This window comes from Thamnophis elegans, chromosome Z (genome assembly GCF_009769535.1).
Source record: "Thamnophis elegans isolate rThaEle1 chromosome Z, rThaEle1.pri, whole genome shotgun sequence".
Classification (NCBI taxonomy): Eukaryota; Metazoa; Chordata; class Lepidosauria; order Squamata; family Colubridae; genus Thamnophis; species Thamnophis elegans.
Window position 1 is genome coordinate 33,040,388 of NC_045558.1, and position 19,909 is coordinate 33,060,296.

At 38.5% G+C, this 19,909-nt stretch overlaps 1 protein-coding gene across 1 annotated transcript in view; it reads right to left on the reverse strand.

Annotated features, from left to right (window-relative positions):
- Nucleotides 1-1,331: 1,331 nt before the first annotated feature.
- COL28A1 (collagen type XXVIII alpha 1 chain) overlaps nt 1,332-19,909 on the reverse strand; it is a 90,713-nt gene continuing 72,135 nt past the window's right edge. Inside the window, exons 26-34 of the mRNA XM_032235099.1 lie at nt 17,077-17,145; nt 13,470-13,538; nt 10,257-10,325; nt 6,682-6,762; nt 6,469-6,504; nt 5,777-5,813; nt 4,194-4,748; nt 1,669-1,847; nt 1,332-1,520 (exon numbers count right to left, since the gene is read on the reverse strand). Of these exons, the coding sequence (XP_032090990.1) occupies nt 1,332-1,520; nt 1,669-1,847; nt 4,194-4,748; nt 5,777-5,813; nt 6,469-6,504; nt 6,682-6,762; nt 10,257-10,325; nt 13,470-13,538; nt 17,077-17,145 (1,284 nt within the window). The remainder of the gene's footprint in view (nt 1,521-1,668; nt 1,848-4,193; nt 4,749-5,776; nt 5,814-6,468; nt 6,505-6,681; nt 6,763-10,256; nt 10,326-13,469; nt 13,539-17,076; nt 17,146-19,909) is intronic.

Below are 19,909 nucleotides of genomic sequence, written 5' to 3' on the forward strand. Positions count from 1 at the left end.
TCGGTCTAGCTAGGCTCCAGGGCCAGGCAGGCTAGGATAGTGGCTCCTAGAGCCACCACATGCCCTCTGCAGGAAGAGGCCCGAGAACTATGGGACTCATTTGCATATATATATTTTTTGCTTTTTAACCCTTGGTTAACCCTTAAAAGGCAAAAAAATCCTTATGCAAAGGAGGCCCCGAGTTCTCTGGCCTCCTCCTATACTTAAACACTATATACACTCCAAATCACTGTGAGTTGAAGTCTGGTAGCAACAAGCTTGGCCTTAATTATTTAAAAAAAAATCTTTAAAATTCCTTCCTTTCCTGAGGAGACTGGTGAGGCCCTGCCTCCCCTGCCTCTAGTGAGTGCACGTCACTGACCTTAACTACTAAACCAAACTGGCTCTCCAGTCTTTTCAGTCTGTTGAAATTCTTGAGATCTATAAGAATAAATTCCGTTTTTTTTCCTTTTCATTGATGATCTTAATCTAATTCTGATGTACTATTGCTACTATTGGTGTTTTCTGGATAAAATATGAGAGATGGAAGGGGAAAGGAAGCACCAATAAATTGAAGAACCTTAGATTTAACTCCCTATTGCATTTTAATGGGTTGATTTCATATAAAAGGTAAGAATAACATTGGAAGTCAGGAGGAAAAACCTCTAAAAACGTACTGTTCTTTAAAATGTTTCAGCAGTTCATGAAAACATTGTGTAGCTTCAGGAGTTTGTCAGATCAAATAAATCAGACTCTGTCACTTTGGTGATAGGCAGTCTGGTCATAAATACAAGATATTTATAAGCCCTCAACCCAAACTGTCTCTACCCAACACCTATCAAGGGTTAGAGTTAGGAATAACATTCGTCCTAAAGTTTACAAGACATGAAAGTGTTCATCAACACAATCAAGTAAAGACTGAAGTTTGAAATACGGTTTGCAACAACTAGGTATGCTAAGCATGTGAGTTTATAATGTGAGCCACTGTATATAAAGCTTGGTTGGCATATAGAAATATTCCAGTGCTAGCTGATCCTCTGCCTCCTACTAAGTGTCTCCATGAGATTATAATACAATTCATTGGCTAGCAGGATGGCACTCCAGTACAAGTTCTGACTCATAAGGAACAGGGACTAGTGATGAGTCCTAATGCCATCTACTGGCATCTTAGCCTCTGGCTTCCTGATTGCCTTGACTTTTCATGTAGAGGCAAGAAAGAAAATAAAAAATTGAAGCAAAGCAATTGTGAATTTGTCTTTTTGGTTTTTTAATACTAGAAATTATCATGAGATTCATCTGAGAACAAAGAAAATGTCCTACTAAGTCTGCTTATCCATTTTATCTCTTCAGTTTTAGAACACTTCCATACCTTTCATAACATGTATTACTGTAGGAAGCGGAACAAGAGCTGGTGTAGGCACAACTGCTAAATCCGGATGAGGAGTGACTGGGCGTCTATGATGTTCAGGAATATGCTTATAAGTGGTTGGGGTAACATTATGATACCGATCCAAATATAATGCTTCTTTCTCACTGGGTCTCTTTGAAAACAATATTTACAAAAAAGAAAAAGATCAGTAACAAAATTTAGCAATGCTTAATTCAAAGACTGTGGTCTTGCAGAAAGCATGAATTCTATCATTATTTTTTTGTCTTTCCTGTACAAATGTCATTTTTAGTAATACTTACAGAATCACTAGTCTCTGGGTGAAGGGGAGGGGCATATGATCCAGGAATATCAATTTTGGCTAACTGAGTGCCATGTTCGCTGGTTTCAAATCTTGGAGAAAGAGCTGAACTGAGCACTTCGGTGATATAGGAACTCAAATCATTTTCACAAATTTGTTTGAAAATCTTATCCTCAAGAGCTAAACATATGAAAAATAAAACAGCATTATACAATGGAATTGCATATAGATAGGAATTACTTGAAATTATATGTGATATATATTTTACCCAGATAGATAATAGATAGATAGATGGATGGACAGAAATGATAGATATAGATAGATATAAATAGGAATTACTTGAAATTAGATGTGGTCTGTCTGTCTGTCTGTCTATCTATCTATCTATCTATCTATACATACATACATACATACATACATACATACATACATACATACATACATACATAAATACATACACATACATACAATTTCATCATTCAATATGACTCTTGCTCTAAAGTTTAAAGAACTTTGGTGCTTTAACAGTATCAAAAAGTATCAAAGAGATGTGTCACTGAATGAATTTTCATAATCAAATCATACTCAAAAGACTCCACTGCCTGCTACTGGTGTGATTGTTGCATTATTTTCTCATGCAACAATTACTTTATTTTTATAGGTTTGTATCTTTCAACTAATGATCGCAATGGAATATGGTAATTATCTTGTGGAAAGGGGGGAAGGAAACAGTCATACAAGAGAGGAAGGAGCCCCAATGTCTTAATGGTCACAGAGAAAGAAGGACTTTAGTGGATCTAGCAGTTAAAAGCAATTACAGGAAGTTTTCTACTCTCAAATCTTCAAGATTCTGTCAGTGTCACCTTACAACAAAGTGGATTTAGCTCATGTAGTCTTCCTTGGAGGAAGCTAGTTATCTTGACCCCTTCCAGTCCGGCTTCAGACCTGGTTACAGCACAGAAACCGCTTTGGTCGCATTGACCGATGATCTCTGGAGGGCCAGAGATGGAGGCCATGCGTCCATCCTGGCTCTCCTTGACCTCTCAGCGGCTTTCGATACCATCGACCATGGTATCCTTCTGCGACGACTGCGGGAGGTGGGGGTGGGAGGCACTGTTTTGCAGTGGTTCTCCTCTTACCTCTCGGACAGGTCGCAGTCGGTGTTGGTCGGGGGGCAGAGATCGTCCCTGAGGCCCCTAACATATGGGGTGCCACAGGGCTCGGTCTTATCCCCCCTACTATTTAACATATACATGAAACCGCTGGGCGAGTTCATTCGGAGGCACGGGATAAAATACCACCAATACGCGGACGATACACAATTGTATCTGTCCGCCCTGTGCCAACTCAATGAAGCGGTCGACGTGATGAACCAGGGCCTTGAGGCTGTTAAGAGCTGGATGAGCGCTAACAAACTGGTACTCAACCCGGACAAGACCGAGTGGCTGTTGTGCTTTCCTCCCAATAATTTGGCCGACATTCCAACACTCAGGCTGGGGGGTCAAATTTTATACCCCTCAGACAGGGTCCGTAACTTAGGAGTCCTCCTGGATCCACAGCTGACTCTCGACCATCAGCTGTCGGCTGTGACCAGGGGGACATTTGCCCAGGTTCGCCTGGTCCGTCAGTTACGGCCCTACCTGAACCGGGAGGCTCTCGCAACAGTCACTCGAGCCCTTGTGATCTCTAGGCTGGAATACTGCAATGGGCTCTACATGGGGTTGCCCTTGAAGAGCATCCGGCGACTGCAGTTAGTCCAGAATGCGGCCGCGCGAGTGATAGTGGGCGCACTGCGGTTCGCCCACATTACACCCATCCTCCGCCAGCTGCACTGGCTACCTGTCGGTCTCCGGGTGCGCTTCAGGGTACTGATGACCACCTTTAAAGCACTCCATGGTAGTGGATCCGGATACTTGAGAGACCACCTTCTGCCAATTACCTCCCTCCGACCGATTAGATCGCACAGGCTGGGCCTCCTCCGGATTCCATCCGCCAGTCAATGTCGACTGGCGACTACACGGAGGAGAGCCTTTTCTGTTGCAGCTCCGACCCTGTGGAACGATCTCCCCGTTGAGATTCGTACCCTCACCACCATCCAGACCTTCCGCACAGCCCTCAAGACCTGGCTCTCCCAGCAGGCCTGGGGATAGGTTTCCAATTTACCCGCCCGAGTGTTGATTGTTGAATGCATGTTGTGGTTTATCATTTTATTTTTGGTCACTTATTGTTTGTCTCTTGTTACTGCACACCCTTCCCTTTGTGATTGTAAGCCGCCCTGAGTCCCCTCAGGGAGAAGGGCGGCCTATAAGTCTTAATAAAATGTCTAAAAAAAAAATGTTTTGTGTCAGGTTTACCTAGGATAGCTGACAATTAATATTGTAGGTTCATAAATATTTCTTGTCATCAGATATTTAATGGTGTGATGCATTCACAGCTTAGCCATGTGAATATCATATGTTCAAGTAAAGGCAGCTTACCTTGCAAAGTCTTACCTTGGTAAGGTTATCAGGGTAAGGTTACTCTTACCTTGCAATGTCATGAAGTCATCGATCTGGTAGACATGATCACTGTCTGGATCAGTAGCAATTAGGTCCATTTCTTTTCGAAAATTTTCAAAGTTGGGATCAGTCTTCTGTACCACTCCAATTACAAATATTTCTATTTTGAGGGCATGGGCATCTCTCACCACTACTTCCAGTTTATGTGGGTCACGTTGATCTGCCTGTCCATCTGTTATTACCACTGCCACTTTTCTAACTCCTTGTCGAGCCATCTGAAATACATCAATGGCTTTGCTGATAGCAGTAGCAGTGTATGTGCCTTCCCCATAATATTGCATTGTATCAACAGCGTTTTTCAGACTGTCTTTGGTAGGAAATTGCTGCAGTGTAGACACCACCTCCACTTTGAGGCTAAAATTGATGATGCCAATGCGAGTTGTGGCTTGGTTGACTGTGATAGCATCAATCATAGTTTTTACAAACCGCTTAATTCTTTCAAAGTTTTCAGGTCCAACACTTTCAGAACTGTCAATCACAAATACAAGCTCTAAAGGATTTTCTTTGCACTTAACACCACAGCCTGAAATGAGTGGTAGATAGAATAAGAGGGTAAGCAATGTGTTATGTGTATGATTTTCCAAGAACTAATAAACTTAAAATAACATGATGCATTTGTCATATCAGTTACCCAGAGTTATGTTTAAAATGAGCAGTCAAATCTTATAAACAAACTAACAGATAAAATCTGCCTATTTCCCCTCTAATGTGTACTTGAAAAATAGAAAAAAAGCTCAGTCATATGTGCATGTATTTTTCAGTCTCTATATCAAGGCAGTAAATCGGATTCAGATTTGATTTGATAAATAGCATTAGGAATAGCACATAGACTTATATAACATTTCATGGTACCTAATAGCAGAATTTCTCAACTTTTTCGGCGTTGTAGGCAGGAGAGGGGATGGTTACGCATGAGAGTGGGCATGCATGGGTGTGCAGCTCCACTTGCAAGAATGGTGGGCATATGTGCCTGCAGCTCGTGCAAATGGAGCTCATGCATTTTAAGATTCGCTTTGCATTACAACGATAATTTCCAAATTTGAAAAAAGTCACGTAAATTAACATGCACAAATTTTACACTTAATTACAATCTCCAATACTTATTTCACTGATGATATGCAAGTAGTTATTATATCAAAAATTAATATAATTGTGCAACTTTTAAATCAAGTAAACATATCCACTCTTATTTATAACAACACTACTACAATACTTTTCCTCTTGTATAGTACTCTTTAACATCCAAATATTCCTTATATGGCCAGAAAAAACAGAGGTAACCTGGGATGATAGGCCTTAGAAGCTAGAGTGGGTTTTGGAATTTGCTATACCAACTATGGCAACCATTTTATGAGAGCATCAAAGTACCTACTATATACTCCATAGTTTGTCAACATAAATCCCAATATAAAGTTTGTTCAAACCTTTGTTTCCACTTTACTTTCACTCAACAAATTTAAGTGCAATATATATTGATAAGATTTACTTTGAATTCCTTAAGCAAAAGTGATTTGTACAGTAAAAAGATTTCTTTCCTTAAGTAGATCTTACCACATATCTCCATAATGAGTTTGATTATTTCTTCTTTCTGAAAGAGAGCAAGACTTTAGTTTGGTCTTTCAGAATTAGAAGTGCCACGGGTGTTTTTTAAAAAGTAGTTTTCAGTAAGCATTAGTTTTACTGTATGTTTAATTGAATCACTGAGGAGACAGGTACAAAAATATGTTCTTTGAATACCCCAACCAGCAAACGACCCAGATAGTTCCTGAATCAATAAGGCTAACATAAATCTCTCTTGGTAAACTTAAAATATAACTACTCTTTATTGATTGATTTACCATAAATGTATACTGCCACTACATGGAAGTTTGTTAACAAGGGAGCAGCTAACTGGGCTATTGTATACATGGAAACAATCAATATATATTATCTCTAAACATGGCTTTAATTCTACAATTTTATTTATACAAATAAATTAGAAATACAATTTAGCATTGCTCAGAATGCACACATTTTAAGTGAACATCAATTGTGAATGAAATATTATTTGTATCTGCTGGCATAATACCCGAAAGAGATTATTATTAAGACTTATTTTTCAGAAATTAAGTTGAAATAGCAGAAGGGGCTGATTGTACACATTCTAATTTTATACATATTCAGTTGAAATACCTAAACTGGGCTAATTGTGGTTTTTAATAATTAATAATATTTTGATGCCAACAAATGATAGATGTACTTACAGTAAGACCAGGTTCACCCTTTTGTCCTGAAAATCCCTAAAATATAAAACAATGGCACATTATTTCATAGTCTCCTGCAACATATATCAGTAGTTTGTGTTGTGTAATATAAATAAGGGTTGGCTCCAAAGTAAATCAGGTGTATTATACTTCTTTTGGTTTCAATAGATACTCTTCATATGACTAATCCATTGTGAAATATTTAAGTTTTACCCTTGGTCCTTGAGGGCCAGGCTCTCCAATTTCTCCTTTATTGCCTCTCTTTCCCTGCTCTCCCTTCTCTCCATAGTCACCCTAAAAAGACAGAACATTCTTTTACTTACATGAATGAATGACATGAAGACATACATGAAGGATCTTAATATCTTAATAATCAATGCAAGTTATTATTTTGATGAATAATGATATTGTTATGCAAATCAAATATGGTTAGAATAAAAGAACTTTATATAAAAGAAATAGGGTAGAAATAAGTAATTTACCCTAGCATCTTTCTGCACAATCACTGCTTTAAAGTACAATTGATATTTAGCTTTTTTCTTTAAACCTATTAATTATTCATTAATAAGTAATCTTTGTAGGTTGAATCACAACACAGTATTTTTTTCACTATGCTCCTCGACTTTCATTACTGTTTGACTGTCTCCTTTGTGTGATACTGGTATGTAAATGGATCTTTTCCAATCTGATGCCTAGTGGGTCATTCTCCAGATTTGCTAGCACAGTCTGATTGGAACCTTTATTGATTCTTCTGTTGATTGCAGTACTTCTGCAGATATTCCATCAATTCCTGTAGCCTTCAACTTAGTAATGACTAGTATGCTGGTCTAACTTCCTTTTTTAATACTAAAGTATATATTGTAAATAAGGAATATAGTATAATGTATCTTGGACATTGACATCTTTATTGTACATAATTTTATTTGTTTATTTGTTTTTATTCTGCTTTTATTGTTTTTACAAATAACTCAAGGTTATGAGTTCTCCTCCTACTTTCCCCACAACAACCACTCTATGGGTGGATTGGGCTAAGAGAGAGTTACCCAGCTGGCTTTCATGGCTATGATGACACTTGAACGCATGATCTCCTGCTTTTCTTTGAATCAGGTACCAACTGCCCATTGGTATCCTTTACTATATTTTCCTAAGCTTGAAACCTCCTTCTGAATTTGAAGAACTTTTGGAAGACTTTCTTTGTTTTTCTGAGTCTGTTTCATCTTTAATAATATGCAAGAAAGAAAACCTGAAAAAATGAATAACCTGATTCTTCAGGAAAACTTCTAGAGATGCAATTGTTTAGCCTAAGCTAGAGATAGTATTGCCAATAGAGGTTAACAGAAGTGATGCAATGATTCTAATGCTAACCTTGGCAATTTATAAGCCATTCAGAGCCCATGGGAATCAGAAACATGTAAGTCCAAGCAAATAAATAAACTGGTCACCGTATATCATTACATGCTTACATGAAAGAACGTTATGAGTTATGAGTTATGAAAGTGTATTTATATGCCGCCCTTTTCCCTGGGGGGACTCAGGGCGGCTTACAACTCAAAGGGAGGGGGGAAACAAACATTTGACACGTAAAAACAATACATAATTAAAAGCACAACATTCATACCATTCGGGTGGGTTACAGTCTTTAGCCCCAGGCCTGACGGGATAGCCACAGTTTAAGGGCTGTGCGGAAAGTCTGGAGGGTGGTAAGGGTACGAATCTCCACGGGGAGATCGTTCCACAGGGTCGGAGCTGCCACTGAGAAGGCTCTCCTCCGCGTAGTTGCCAGTCGGCATTGACCGGCAGATGGAACTCGGAGGAGGCCTAGTCTATGGGATCTGATCAGTCACGTGGAGGTAATTGGCAGTAGGCGGTCTCTCAAGTACCCAGACCCACTACCATGAAGGGCTTTATGGGTGACAAGTAGCACCTTGAAGCGTATCCGGAGATCGACAGGTAGCCAGTGCAGCTCACGGAGGATAGGTGTTATGTGGGTGAAGCGAGGTGCACCCATAATCGCTCGTGCGGCCGCATTCTGGACTAGCTGAAGTCGCCGAACACTCTTCAAGGGCAGCCTCATGTAGAGCACATTGCAGTATTCCAGCCTAGAGGTCACAAGGGCACGAGTGACTGTTGTGAGAGCCTCCCGGTTCAGGTAGGGGCGCAACTGGTGCACCAGGCGAACCTGGGCAAATGCCCCCCTGGTCACAGCTGACAAATGGTGTTCAAAAGTCAGCTGTGGGTCCAGGAGGACTCCCAAGTTGTGGACCCTGTCTGAGGGGTATAATGTTTGACCCCCCAGCCTGAGAGATGGAACACTTGCCAAATTAATGGGAGGGAAACACAACAGCCACTCGGTCTTGTCTGGGTTGAGCACAAGTTTGTTGGCCCTCATCCAGTCCCTAACAGCTTCAAGGCCTTGGTTCATCACGTCCACCGCTTCATTGAGTTGGCACGGGGCAGACAGATACAACTGAGTATCATCCGCATACTGGTGGTATTTTATCCCATGCCTCCGAATGATCTCGCCCAGTGGTTTCATGTAGATGTTGAAAAGTAGTGGGGACAAGACCGAACCCTGAAGCACCCCATATGTTAGGGGCCTAGGGGTCGATCTCTGCCCTCCAACTAACACTGACTGCGACCTGCCCGAGAGGTAAGAGGAGAACCACTGTAAAACAGTGCCTCCCACCCCCACCTCCCGCAGTCGTCGCAGAAGGATACCATGGTCGATGGTATTGAAAGCCGCTGAGAGGTCAAGGAGAACCAGGATGGAGGCGTGGCCTCCATCCCTGGCTCTCCAGAGGTCATCGGTCAATGCGACCAAAGCGGTTTCTGTGCTGTAACCAGGCCTGAAGCCGGACTGGAATGGGTCAAGATAGCTAGCTTCCTCCAAGGACCGCTGGAGCTGAAAGGCCACCACCTTCTCAACAACCTTCCCCATGAAGGGGAGGTTGGAGACTGGACGATAATTGTTAAGAACGGCTGGATCCAAAGATGGTTTCTGATAAAAGATGGTTATGATAAAAGTATAACAATCACTTTGTTCTTCTGCTGCAGATGTTTTGATATTTTTTCAAGAAACACAAAAAAATTGCCCATTGTAATCATGGCCCATTGTTTCCAAAGTTTAACGTAGGGGTCAAAATTGCTCATTCGTTTTTAGAATTCAGCCTAAATAAAAACTGAGCAAAAAATTCTGATTTGTATACAGGTAGTCCTCAACTTATATCCACAATTGAGATGAGAGTTTCCATTGCTAAGCAAGGCGGTTGTTAGGTAACTTGCACCCATTTTTATGACTTTTTTTGCTGTGTTACAAAAATCACATCAGTTGTTAAGTGAATCATGTGGTCTTTAAATGAATCTCGCTTTGACCATTGACTTTGTTTGCTGGAAGCCAACTGGAAAGGTTGTAAATGAGGGTCACATGACCCCCAGGGCATTGCAACCATTGTAAACACATGCCAGGTGCAAAGCCATCAAATTTTGATTACATGACTGTGGGGAAACTGTGCTAGTTGTAAAGGTAACAATTGGTTGTGAGCTATACTTTCAATAGTGTAACTTTGAACGATCAGTAAATGAATGGTTATATGTCAGAAACTACATGTCCATACTTTCCCTTTTAAAACGAAAAACTGTAGGAAAATAAATAAAACAAAACTTTCCTATAAACAATCTGATTCAGAAAGCTAATTGAAAAAAGTGCCATCGGTTATTATAAAGATATTCCTAAATAAAGTATTCATGAATATTTAATCTAATTGATTGCTAAAGAGAAAATCTCTCACCTTTGGGCCAGGTAATCCAATTCCTATGGAGCCCTTTGGTCCTGATGAACCTTGAATTCCTTGCTCTCCCTGAAAATAATACATAAGATTAATTCCAAATTTATCTTTACAAAAATATATTTTGTACCATAAAATTGAGCAGACTAAAGAAATCTTTGCTTTTCAGTCCCCATAGGACTAAAGAGAGCAATTAGGGCAACACTCGGCTACTGCAGGCAAAACAAGCTGGTCCTTAACTTTGATAAATCACAAATTTTAGTTTTTGCTAAAAGACCTAGCCAATACCCTGGAAAGTAGAAGGACATAGTTTGGAACAGGTTAGAACATTTAGATACCTTGGGGTGGTTTTCCACTCGCAAGGGACGTGGAAGGACATTGCAAGCAGCCAATAGGTCCTCAAACGCAATTAAACACTTCTTTTACACAGGCGGAGGTCAGTTAGTACCTGCTGCCTTAAAACCTTTTGAGGCCAAAACATTGGCACAAATTCTATATGGGGCACAAACAGGAATCCTTGCAAACAAAGACTTGCTAAAAACCATACAAATCAAATTCCTGTGAGCCATCTTAGCTGCACCAAAAGAAACTCTAAATGCCCAGTTAAGAATTGAGACAGGCATGCCTCAAATTCAGGTAAGAGCCTGGAAGATGATGATCATTCATTGGCTTAAAATGCATTTTTTTCCAGGCGGACTGTCGCTATTAGTGTTGACTGACAACTTCCCCTCCCCCTGGAAACAGGCAACTAATCACAAGCTGGGCTCTTATGGGCTCTTACTGGTATTCTTAATGTCTCTAGGCTTTGATCAAGCAAAGCAAGTAGTAATCAATAGAATGAAGGACATGGAGTTCCAAGAAGAACTAAATAGGTTGCCTCTCCACAGTAGGGACAGAATCAAACAGGGTGTGTGGGAATTGGCAAGATATCTAAATGACCTGATTTTCCCAAAACAAAGAATAGCTTTCTTTAGAGCCAGATTTAACATTCTTCCTTCAGCACTTCTCCAGGGCAGGTATAAGAGAACACCAATAGCAGAACGGGTTTGCTTATGTGGTAAAGGAGAAGTTGAAGATATCTCACATGTTCTATTACACTATGAGAACTTGTATGTCTGCACATATTCTCCCCTTATTAGAGAGATTGCCAGGGAGGGAATACAATTTTTATCTAGGCTTTCTCCTCCAAAACATAAACCCGGCTATCACATGCAGTGGCAAAGTTTTGTGTTGCTGCAATGTCCACAAAAAAAAAATTGGTTACAGAAGTGTAGTTGTCATCTTGTACCAATTGTTTGGACATATCTCTAACAATTTCTGAACCATTGTGTTTACTCCCATACTTATCGACTTTGCATCCAGGTAAACCAGGAATGACTTGAACAATTTGAGAACACGTATGTTATTATCCACTTTTAATGTCAATACTTTTTAATTATATTGTAATATCAGTACTTTTAACATATGGTAAAAAATAATGTGTATTTGACCGTCTTTGACCGTAATAAAGATTTATAATGTTTGCTTTTCAGTATTTATTTAGAAGAAAGGATTTTGTAGTTCCTGAAAAGGTTGGGCTTCAATTCCCATAATGATTGATCTTTGGCTCTGCCAACTGAGCTGATGAAAATTAAGAGTACAGAGCAATAGGAAGAGTTGTATAGTCTTCAGCCTGATTTTATGTCATTTTATGTTCCCATGAAGTGGTTCGGCTTTATATCTCTTGAGCTTGGACTTCTGTGTACATACAGCTATGTCTGTTAAATAGTTATCTTTATTAAAGTCACAGAAAGCAAACATATAAGAACCTTCTCTATAGTTATGAGGTTTGAGTTATTATATTTCTCTCAATAGCACACCTCTGAGGTCAATTGCCTAGGAAACCAGTGAGTTAATACAAACAAAAATCAAATAATTATTCAGTGTGTGGTTTTATATTTCCAGGGAACAGTTTCATATCTACATGCTGAAGAACTGGAACATAGGTGTTTTATGATACAGCTACTGAACAACAACAAGCAATTTTCTGTTTTCTTTTGAAAAATCTCCAAACAGTTGAATCCTGGGATTTTAAGAAAACACAAGGGAAGCCAGAAACCTAACATCCCTTTGGGTAAATGAGACCCTTTTCCCAGAAAACTGACAGATGCAAATATCTCTGCATCATTTGCCAAAAAATAAAAATCAAGCTCTGCAGACAGCTTTCTTGCTTTGGGCTTTTTTAACAATAGTGGCAATATAAGGAGAAATTCTGCCCTTGAGAAATTGTTTGAGAAGTTTTCTTCATCATTAATTTGCTAAAGAAATTAGAAAAGCATTTGTGGTCATTATAGATAATAATGGAGGCAAAATGGCTTCTATTTCATTTTTACTGTTTAGCGTTGGTTGTAAGACACAAAAGCAAGAGAGCGAATGAATGAGAGAGAGGGTGGGAAGGAGGGAGGGAGGGGGAGGAGAGAGAGACAGAGAGAGATAGTCTATACCAGAGGTCTTCAAACTTGGCAACTTTAAGACTTGTGGACTTCAACTCCCAGAATTCTCCCTAATAGTTATAATCAACTCATAATAGTTATAATCGACTCCACAAAGTTAAGATTGACTAATCTTCCCTAATAGTTATAATCGACCACAAAATTAAGATTAAGACTGACTAAATTTCAGGTGTTCGTTTTAATATGCTAATTTATATGCATATTATGCATATGCATATTATGCATATTGACACAAATTTGGACTAGCTTCTGTTATCCTAATGGGAAAGTCAATGCTTAATATTGCTTGGAACTTTTACAGTATCTATTTTTGTTTTACTTTGTCTTACATTCATAAAGAGTATGGATTTGCTGACCTTCCAAATATTGTCAAATAGCAAGGCCCAACATCTGAACCTTAAATCACACTGGCTGAATTTGATAGCTCTAATTCAAACAATTCAAAGCAACTAGCTCCCCACCTTGAAACAAGGGATACTTTCACAGAGAAGAAGATCTCCTGGCAATATTTTAGTTATTGATGCTGGATTACCTTCTAAAAAAACACAGGTCATTCTATTAGACTATATTTAAGAATTTATATTGATATAATTGTGATTAATTTGAGATCTGTCAATCAGTTGGAGTTTTTAAATTCGCAGGAAAGCAGCAATAAAACAATGTATGTAAAACATGAGAAAAATTATCCATTTTCAAAAGCCTCCCCTAGCATTAATATTCTTACCTTATTTCCTTGTATGCTGTCTCCTGGAGCACCTGGAGGACCAGGAAAACCCTTTTGTCCCATAATACCCTATTTAAGAAAAGGGGGAGGAGGTAAGGGGGGGGAAAGAATTTAAGAAATTCCAAAACTTCACTAGAAATCTTCAAGCCAGTTTTGAAAAATAGAAAATCAGAACATTTTTGATAAATATACAGTGTCATTATATCAAAGGAAAAGTAAATTCTACTGGTCTATCTTCAGATTTGCTGCAAAATTTTTATACTGCTGTCATTTCACAAATCAAAATTATTCCTGCCCCAACACACACACACACACACACACACACACACAAACACAAACACACACACACACACAGACCCAAGTTATATGACAGTCTATCTCATGTAATGATTCTAGGTTCATTTTATTGATTCATAACAATCAGTAAAAACAATAGTATAAGAACAAACTGAAATCTTCCCATCAGATATCAGACTATCCATATTGTTGATCCCTTACTCAACCTCATCTGGTGTAACTCTGTGACTTTCTTTTTTGGTTTACCTTAGAATCACAGAATCACAGGTTAAAAAGGACCTTGAAGACCTCTAATCAGTAGAGGCAAGTTTTGCCATTTTGTACAAAGTCCAGTCTTTCATTGAAAACTCCGAATGTTGGCACATCCACAACTTTAGGAGATAGGACATTCCACTGTTTAATAACTTTAAATATTATTTCAAAATTTGATCTCTCTCTGTTAAGCTTCCACCTGCTGGTCCTTGTCTTACTCTTTGGTGCTCTAACAGTCTAACCTACCTTTATAAAGTATGTGGGATGCTGGTATCATATATCCATTTAACCTTTCATTCGTTAGGCTAAACTTACCAAGCTCCTTTAACCTCGCATAGCATTTAGCCTCCAAATCCTTTCTTTCTTGTTCTACTATACGCTCTCTCTAGTCCCACAAAACTATTTTTGTATGGACAAAAATGGGACACAATATTCCTAGTGTAGTGTGAGCAGTGCACATAGAGTGGTATTATCATATATTCTTATTTTGAAGCTGTACTTTTATGGATGCAACCCAAAACTCCACTGGCTATTTTGGGAGCTGGAGCACATTGTGACTCAGGCTTAATCCATGATTGTACTAACAAACACAGACCTTACCACAGATATTATGCCTAAGCTCTATCTGGCTTTTCTTATCTGAATATTTAATGCTTTATATCTTTCCAAGTGCTTGGGTTTACTATTTTGTTCAATACTTTTTATGTCTTTTGTACCTATTTCAATATTATGTTCCTTGTAGCAAGATGTTTGCCTGCTTTTCTTGTTCCTTGTAGGCTATTTTGATTTACCTTTGATAAAATAATTTTGTTTTGCCCTAGTAGATGCCAACCCACAGTCCTTAAGCTTAATGTACACATTGTGCATTATCACAAAGATAAATACCCATACATTCTTACAGTGAACATTCATATCCTGCTAATATCTTGATTATGCTTGGAAGCCACATCATTCTTTTTAGTTTCCTTCAAATCTTGCATAGTAAGCCTGTCTGAGCTCACTTGTAATGTTTCACTAGTCACTCCCTCTCAGCACAAACTAACTCATAAGAGTTGCTGTCGTGGGGGCAAAAAGAAAAAAGGATTCCCACATACATCATCTTGAGTTCTTGTAGGAAAAGTTATAAATCTAACAAATATCACTATTTTCCTCTTTCTTCCTTCTCATTACAAATAGATCATGCTTAATGACCATTCTTTAGTGAACGTTTGAAGTTACAGCAACACTGAAAAAGTGACTTACAACTGATCCTTACATTTATGTCTGTCACAGTGTGTCTGCATTCACAAGATTACAATTTAGATGCTTGGCAATTGTTGCACATTTATAACTGTTGCAGAATCCTGCAGTCATGTGATTGCCGTTTATGACCTTTCCAGGTCACAAGGTCACATGATGTGTCATTTATCAATTGCAAATGATTCATATAATGACCACTGCAGCAAGTAGGCAATTATGTTTTGCTTAATGATCGCTTCATTTAAAAATGGAGTTGTGGGTGTAATTAGGTTGCAATATGAGGACTGCATATGTAGTTGGGTTTTTCCAAATTACTTTTTTCCTTTTTTCATCGGTGCTTTGTTTTTTTTTTCTCTTCTAACATATCGTATTGGCAGTTACCTAGATGGGAAGTGAAAGTTTATAGTGTATTCTTTGTGTCAATGTACTCTGATAATCAATGAAATCAATTTTCCTGTTTATGGCCAAAGTTAAACAGAATATTTTTAATCGATTATGGACAATGCTTCATCATGATCACGTATCAGAAAGGAATGTAAAATTAATAAATCAGATGTAGGTATGTGCTGTTGTACTGAGGGATTTTAGATAATTACCACTAGATATACAAACATTTAAGACATTTATAGTGTGGGAATCCAGACTGGAGGAATTATCCCAATACAAATGTAGCTATTTGTAACAGGATGTAAATTTAATCTTGTGATGAACATATCATTTTTCTATAGTACTAGACATTGTAGCTTGAATTATTTAAACGTGACCTGTATTCTGCATGTGTTTCTTGTTAAATACAGTCAAACATACAGATGCCTAATTCCTAAGCTAGGGTTTTTGACTTATCATGGATTGACAATTAGTAAGAAAAACTACTCAAATCAATTTCCTTATATAGTAGTTATCTTTAATTTCAACAATATCTTTCTCTTCCACATTTCTTTTGTTAGTTATTGAGGATGAAAAACTGGCAAATTCAATAAGTCTGGCATCTGTTGAACTTTGCTATTCAAAAGTAAAATTATTGCATTTTATTTATTTATTTATAAATTAATACTGTATTAGCATAAAATTTGCTGTTCTTATGTTCTCCCTCTATTTTATGCCTTAACAGGCATCCAAGATGTAATAGTGATGACATATAACAGGTTGTATATACCAATAGGCTGCCCTTGAATTGAGTTGGAATAAAAAGCTATTTAACTAAGTCTGTCTCTTGTAGACTGGGGACAAAATGAAACATGTTCATGGAAAGAAAACAGAAAAAGAATGAACTATAAGTGGAAACAGCCAAGCTTAAGATTGTTCCTGCCAATATCTTGTCCAAATCTGTATATTCATTATTTTTCAAAACAGGTGAGAAAAGTGTTGAAGCTATAATAATAAAATGGTCAATGTAGAACACTCTGATCTATAAAATGTACATTATGATTAAAGTTTTCCAAGAGAACAGCAGCTAAGGAGTGAATCAGTATTAAAATTAGAATCAGACAATGTTTTCTTTTTCATAGTCTTGAATACTATGGGAAAAGCCTACATCCCTTATGAGAACTTTAGAGTACAAAAGCTGGGCACATCAACTAAAGTTGTTATTGACTATAAATATGAAGTGATCCTATTTTTCTGGTGAAAAAGAGCTGAGACATTGGATTAAGGACTGACCAGAGGGGAGAAAGTAAGATGTAAAGCATCAGAATCAAGCCTGGTAAATTATGTGATTTTTCTCCAAATATTAAAGTGTCAAATAGAGTTTGAGGCCTTGTTGAAATATTTTCCCTCACCATCTCCATTTACCCAGCAATCAAAAGAACATCTCACTGACCTTTGGCCCAGGTATTCCCACTCCTCTTTGCCCAGGAGGCCCTGGTGGTCCTCGTGCTCCTTGTTCTCCCTAACAGAAAGAAATTAGAAAGGAATTATACACATACATTTATGAATGATAGGAAGGGAGTGACAGGGGGAGGAAGGAAGGAAGATATGATAAGAGCAATCTCATTGCAACCTCATAAGCCAAGCATGATTTCAAAGCAAAGTATATATTAGAAGTAATATATGGCATTTCATTCACAAAAAGCAAAGCGAAATATTTTGTGTAATGTACAATTTGTGTGTCTACCGTGTTTCCTCGAAAATACAACCTGTCCTGAAATAAAAGCCTTGCCACATTTTTCACGTGGGCAAAAATATGTCCTGCTGAATGGCTGGAAGGCACACCGGCACTTTAAAGTGCATGCCGCTGCACCCTGCCATACAGCGAAACATGTCCTGCTTTATGGCCGGGAGACACGCTGACACTTTAAAGTGCATGCCACCGCCCCAGGCCCGGCCATACAATCCGCTGTATGGCTGGGATGGCATGCCTTCCGGGCATAAAGCAGGTCCTGCTGTATGGCCAGGGCGGCAGCATGCACTTTAAAGTGCCGTGTGCCGGGCTTGGTGAGTCCCGGAAGATGGGCGGGAGATGGCACAGGCGTCCGGAGCCCCTTCTGTCACCGTCCTTGAGGAGTCACCGCTGCTGCCTCACTCCTCCTCGTCTTCACTGCATGTCACTGAAGTGCAAGGCTTGGTTATTACCATATGCAGCCATCTACCATAGATACCTTGGGAAACAGTATTCCAAAGATGTAGATCTTGGATTCAAGAAGGTAACTTTGCAAGCAGATGTACCTTATGTGTAGTATAATAGCTTTATTCTAATTTTTAGAAGAGACTTTAGAAGAGACTTTTAGCTCAAAGTTTGAAAGGTAAATTCCAATATTTGGAAATATTTGGAAAATGGAAATGTGCCATGTGGTAGTCAAATTCAGTTAGAACTCTAATCAGAATAAAATGAAACTATTAGCATTATCCTATATGCTTAGCACTATCTCTGCACTCTCTCCAAGGTACAGATACTTCATATACTACTATAGCTACTTTCATAGTAGCTGTCCCCTAGTTTATATATTTTCTCTGTGTTCCTTTTCTCCTGTCTATTCCAGTTTTTGTTTAATCCAGTGTTTTTTAACTTCAGGGACTTTAAGACCTGCAGACTTCAACTTCTAAAATTTGTTAGACAGCATGACAGGATAGGGAGTTGAAGTGCACACATCTTAAAATTCCTGAGGTTGAAAAACATCTCTTGAAACCAAATGTAATAGAGAGAAGGGGCCAGCATCCTGTTCTCTGTGTTCTATCATCACTTCAAACCACTTTTCTCCCACACAGAGACTTTTCATGTGCTCAAAACCTCATGATAAAGAAAATACCAGGAACACAATTTGGAGTAATTAAGTCTGTCTGAAGTGGGTATTATCTCTACACAGAAGTTCTTTTAATGATTCAAACAAAACAAGGAAATAATATACTATTTCAAAAGAATTTAGCACTATGACAACTGGTGATATAGTTTTGATTGCCGTATTTACTTTAATTCCATTTTCTATGTTACATACAATTTGCAATACATGCTGATACTGACCAATTTAAGATAAATATTTTCCACATTGAAATTAGGGATTTGCAATATGATATCATGGGTACCAACCCTTCTCAGTTATTGTGAGGAAAGGAAACAAGAGAATATTAGGTATACCTTACATGATACACATGCGCACATATAAAGCTGGAATAAAAATCTAATATAGCAATAGCAATAGCATTTAGACTTATATACCACTTCATAGTGCTTTTACAGACCTCTCTAAGTGGTTTACAAAGTCGCTATTGCAATAGCAATAGCATTTAGACATATACCACTTCATAGTGCTTTTACAGACCTCTCTAAGCGGTTTACAAAGTCAGCATATTACCCCCTAACAATCTGGGTCCTCATTTTACCTACCTCAAGGATGGAAGGCTGAGTCAACCTTGAGCCAGTGACATTTGAAGTGCCAAACTGCAGCTAGCAGTCAGCTGAAGTAGCCTGCAGTACTGCACTCTAACCACTGTGCCACCTCGGCTCAGTATATAACTCCAAAGGAAGCAACTTCAAATAGTAACGGTAACAATTAGAATTAGCATTAATTCTAGTAATACTCAACTTACAACCATTCATTCAGTGGCTAATCAAAGTTACAGCGGTATTGAAAAAAGTGACTTACAATGCGTGCTTGCAATTACAACCATCACAACATCCCCACAATCACATGATCAAAATTTAGGCACTTGGCAACTAATACATGTTTATGATGCTTGCAGTGTCTAGGGGTCACCTGTCCTCCAATGCGCAAAGTCAACTAAGCTGGAGTCACTTAGTAACCATATGATTCTCTTAGCAGCCATGGTGGTTTGCTTAACAACCACAGCAAAAAAGGTTGTAAAATTTGATGTGACTCACTTAACAACTGTGCCGCTTAGTGATGGATGTTTCAGTCCCAATTGTGTCCGTAAGTCAAGGACTACCTGTATTTGTGTTGAGATTCTTAATGTGCTAAATGTTACCAGTAGGTGGAGCCAAATGATTCCTAAATTATTCAGATAATTTTGCATCTGAAGACATTTGCGGAATTGTCAAGAATGAGCACACAGCGCATATTAAGCTACAGTTCTATGACTTCTTGCATGCGTGAAGCTGCTTTCCACTGGCATATCTCAAAATTAATATAAGTGATTTTATACTGTAAGTCTGCTGGCTATTATATTTTCCCAGCAAGCTTTGCACCAATCTTTTGCCC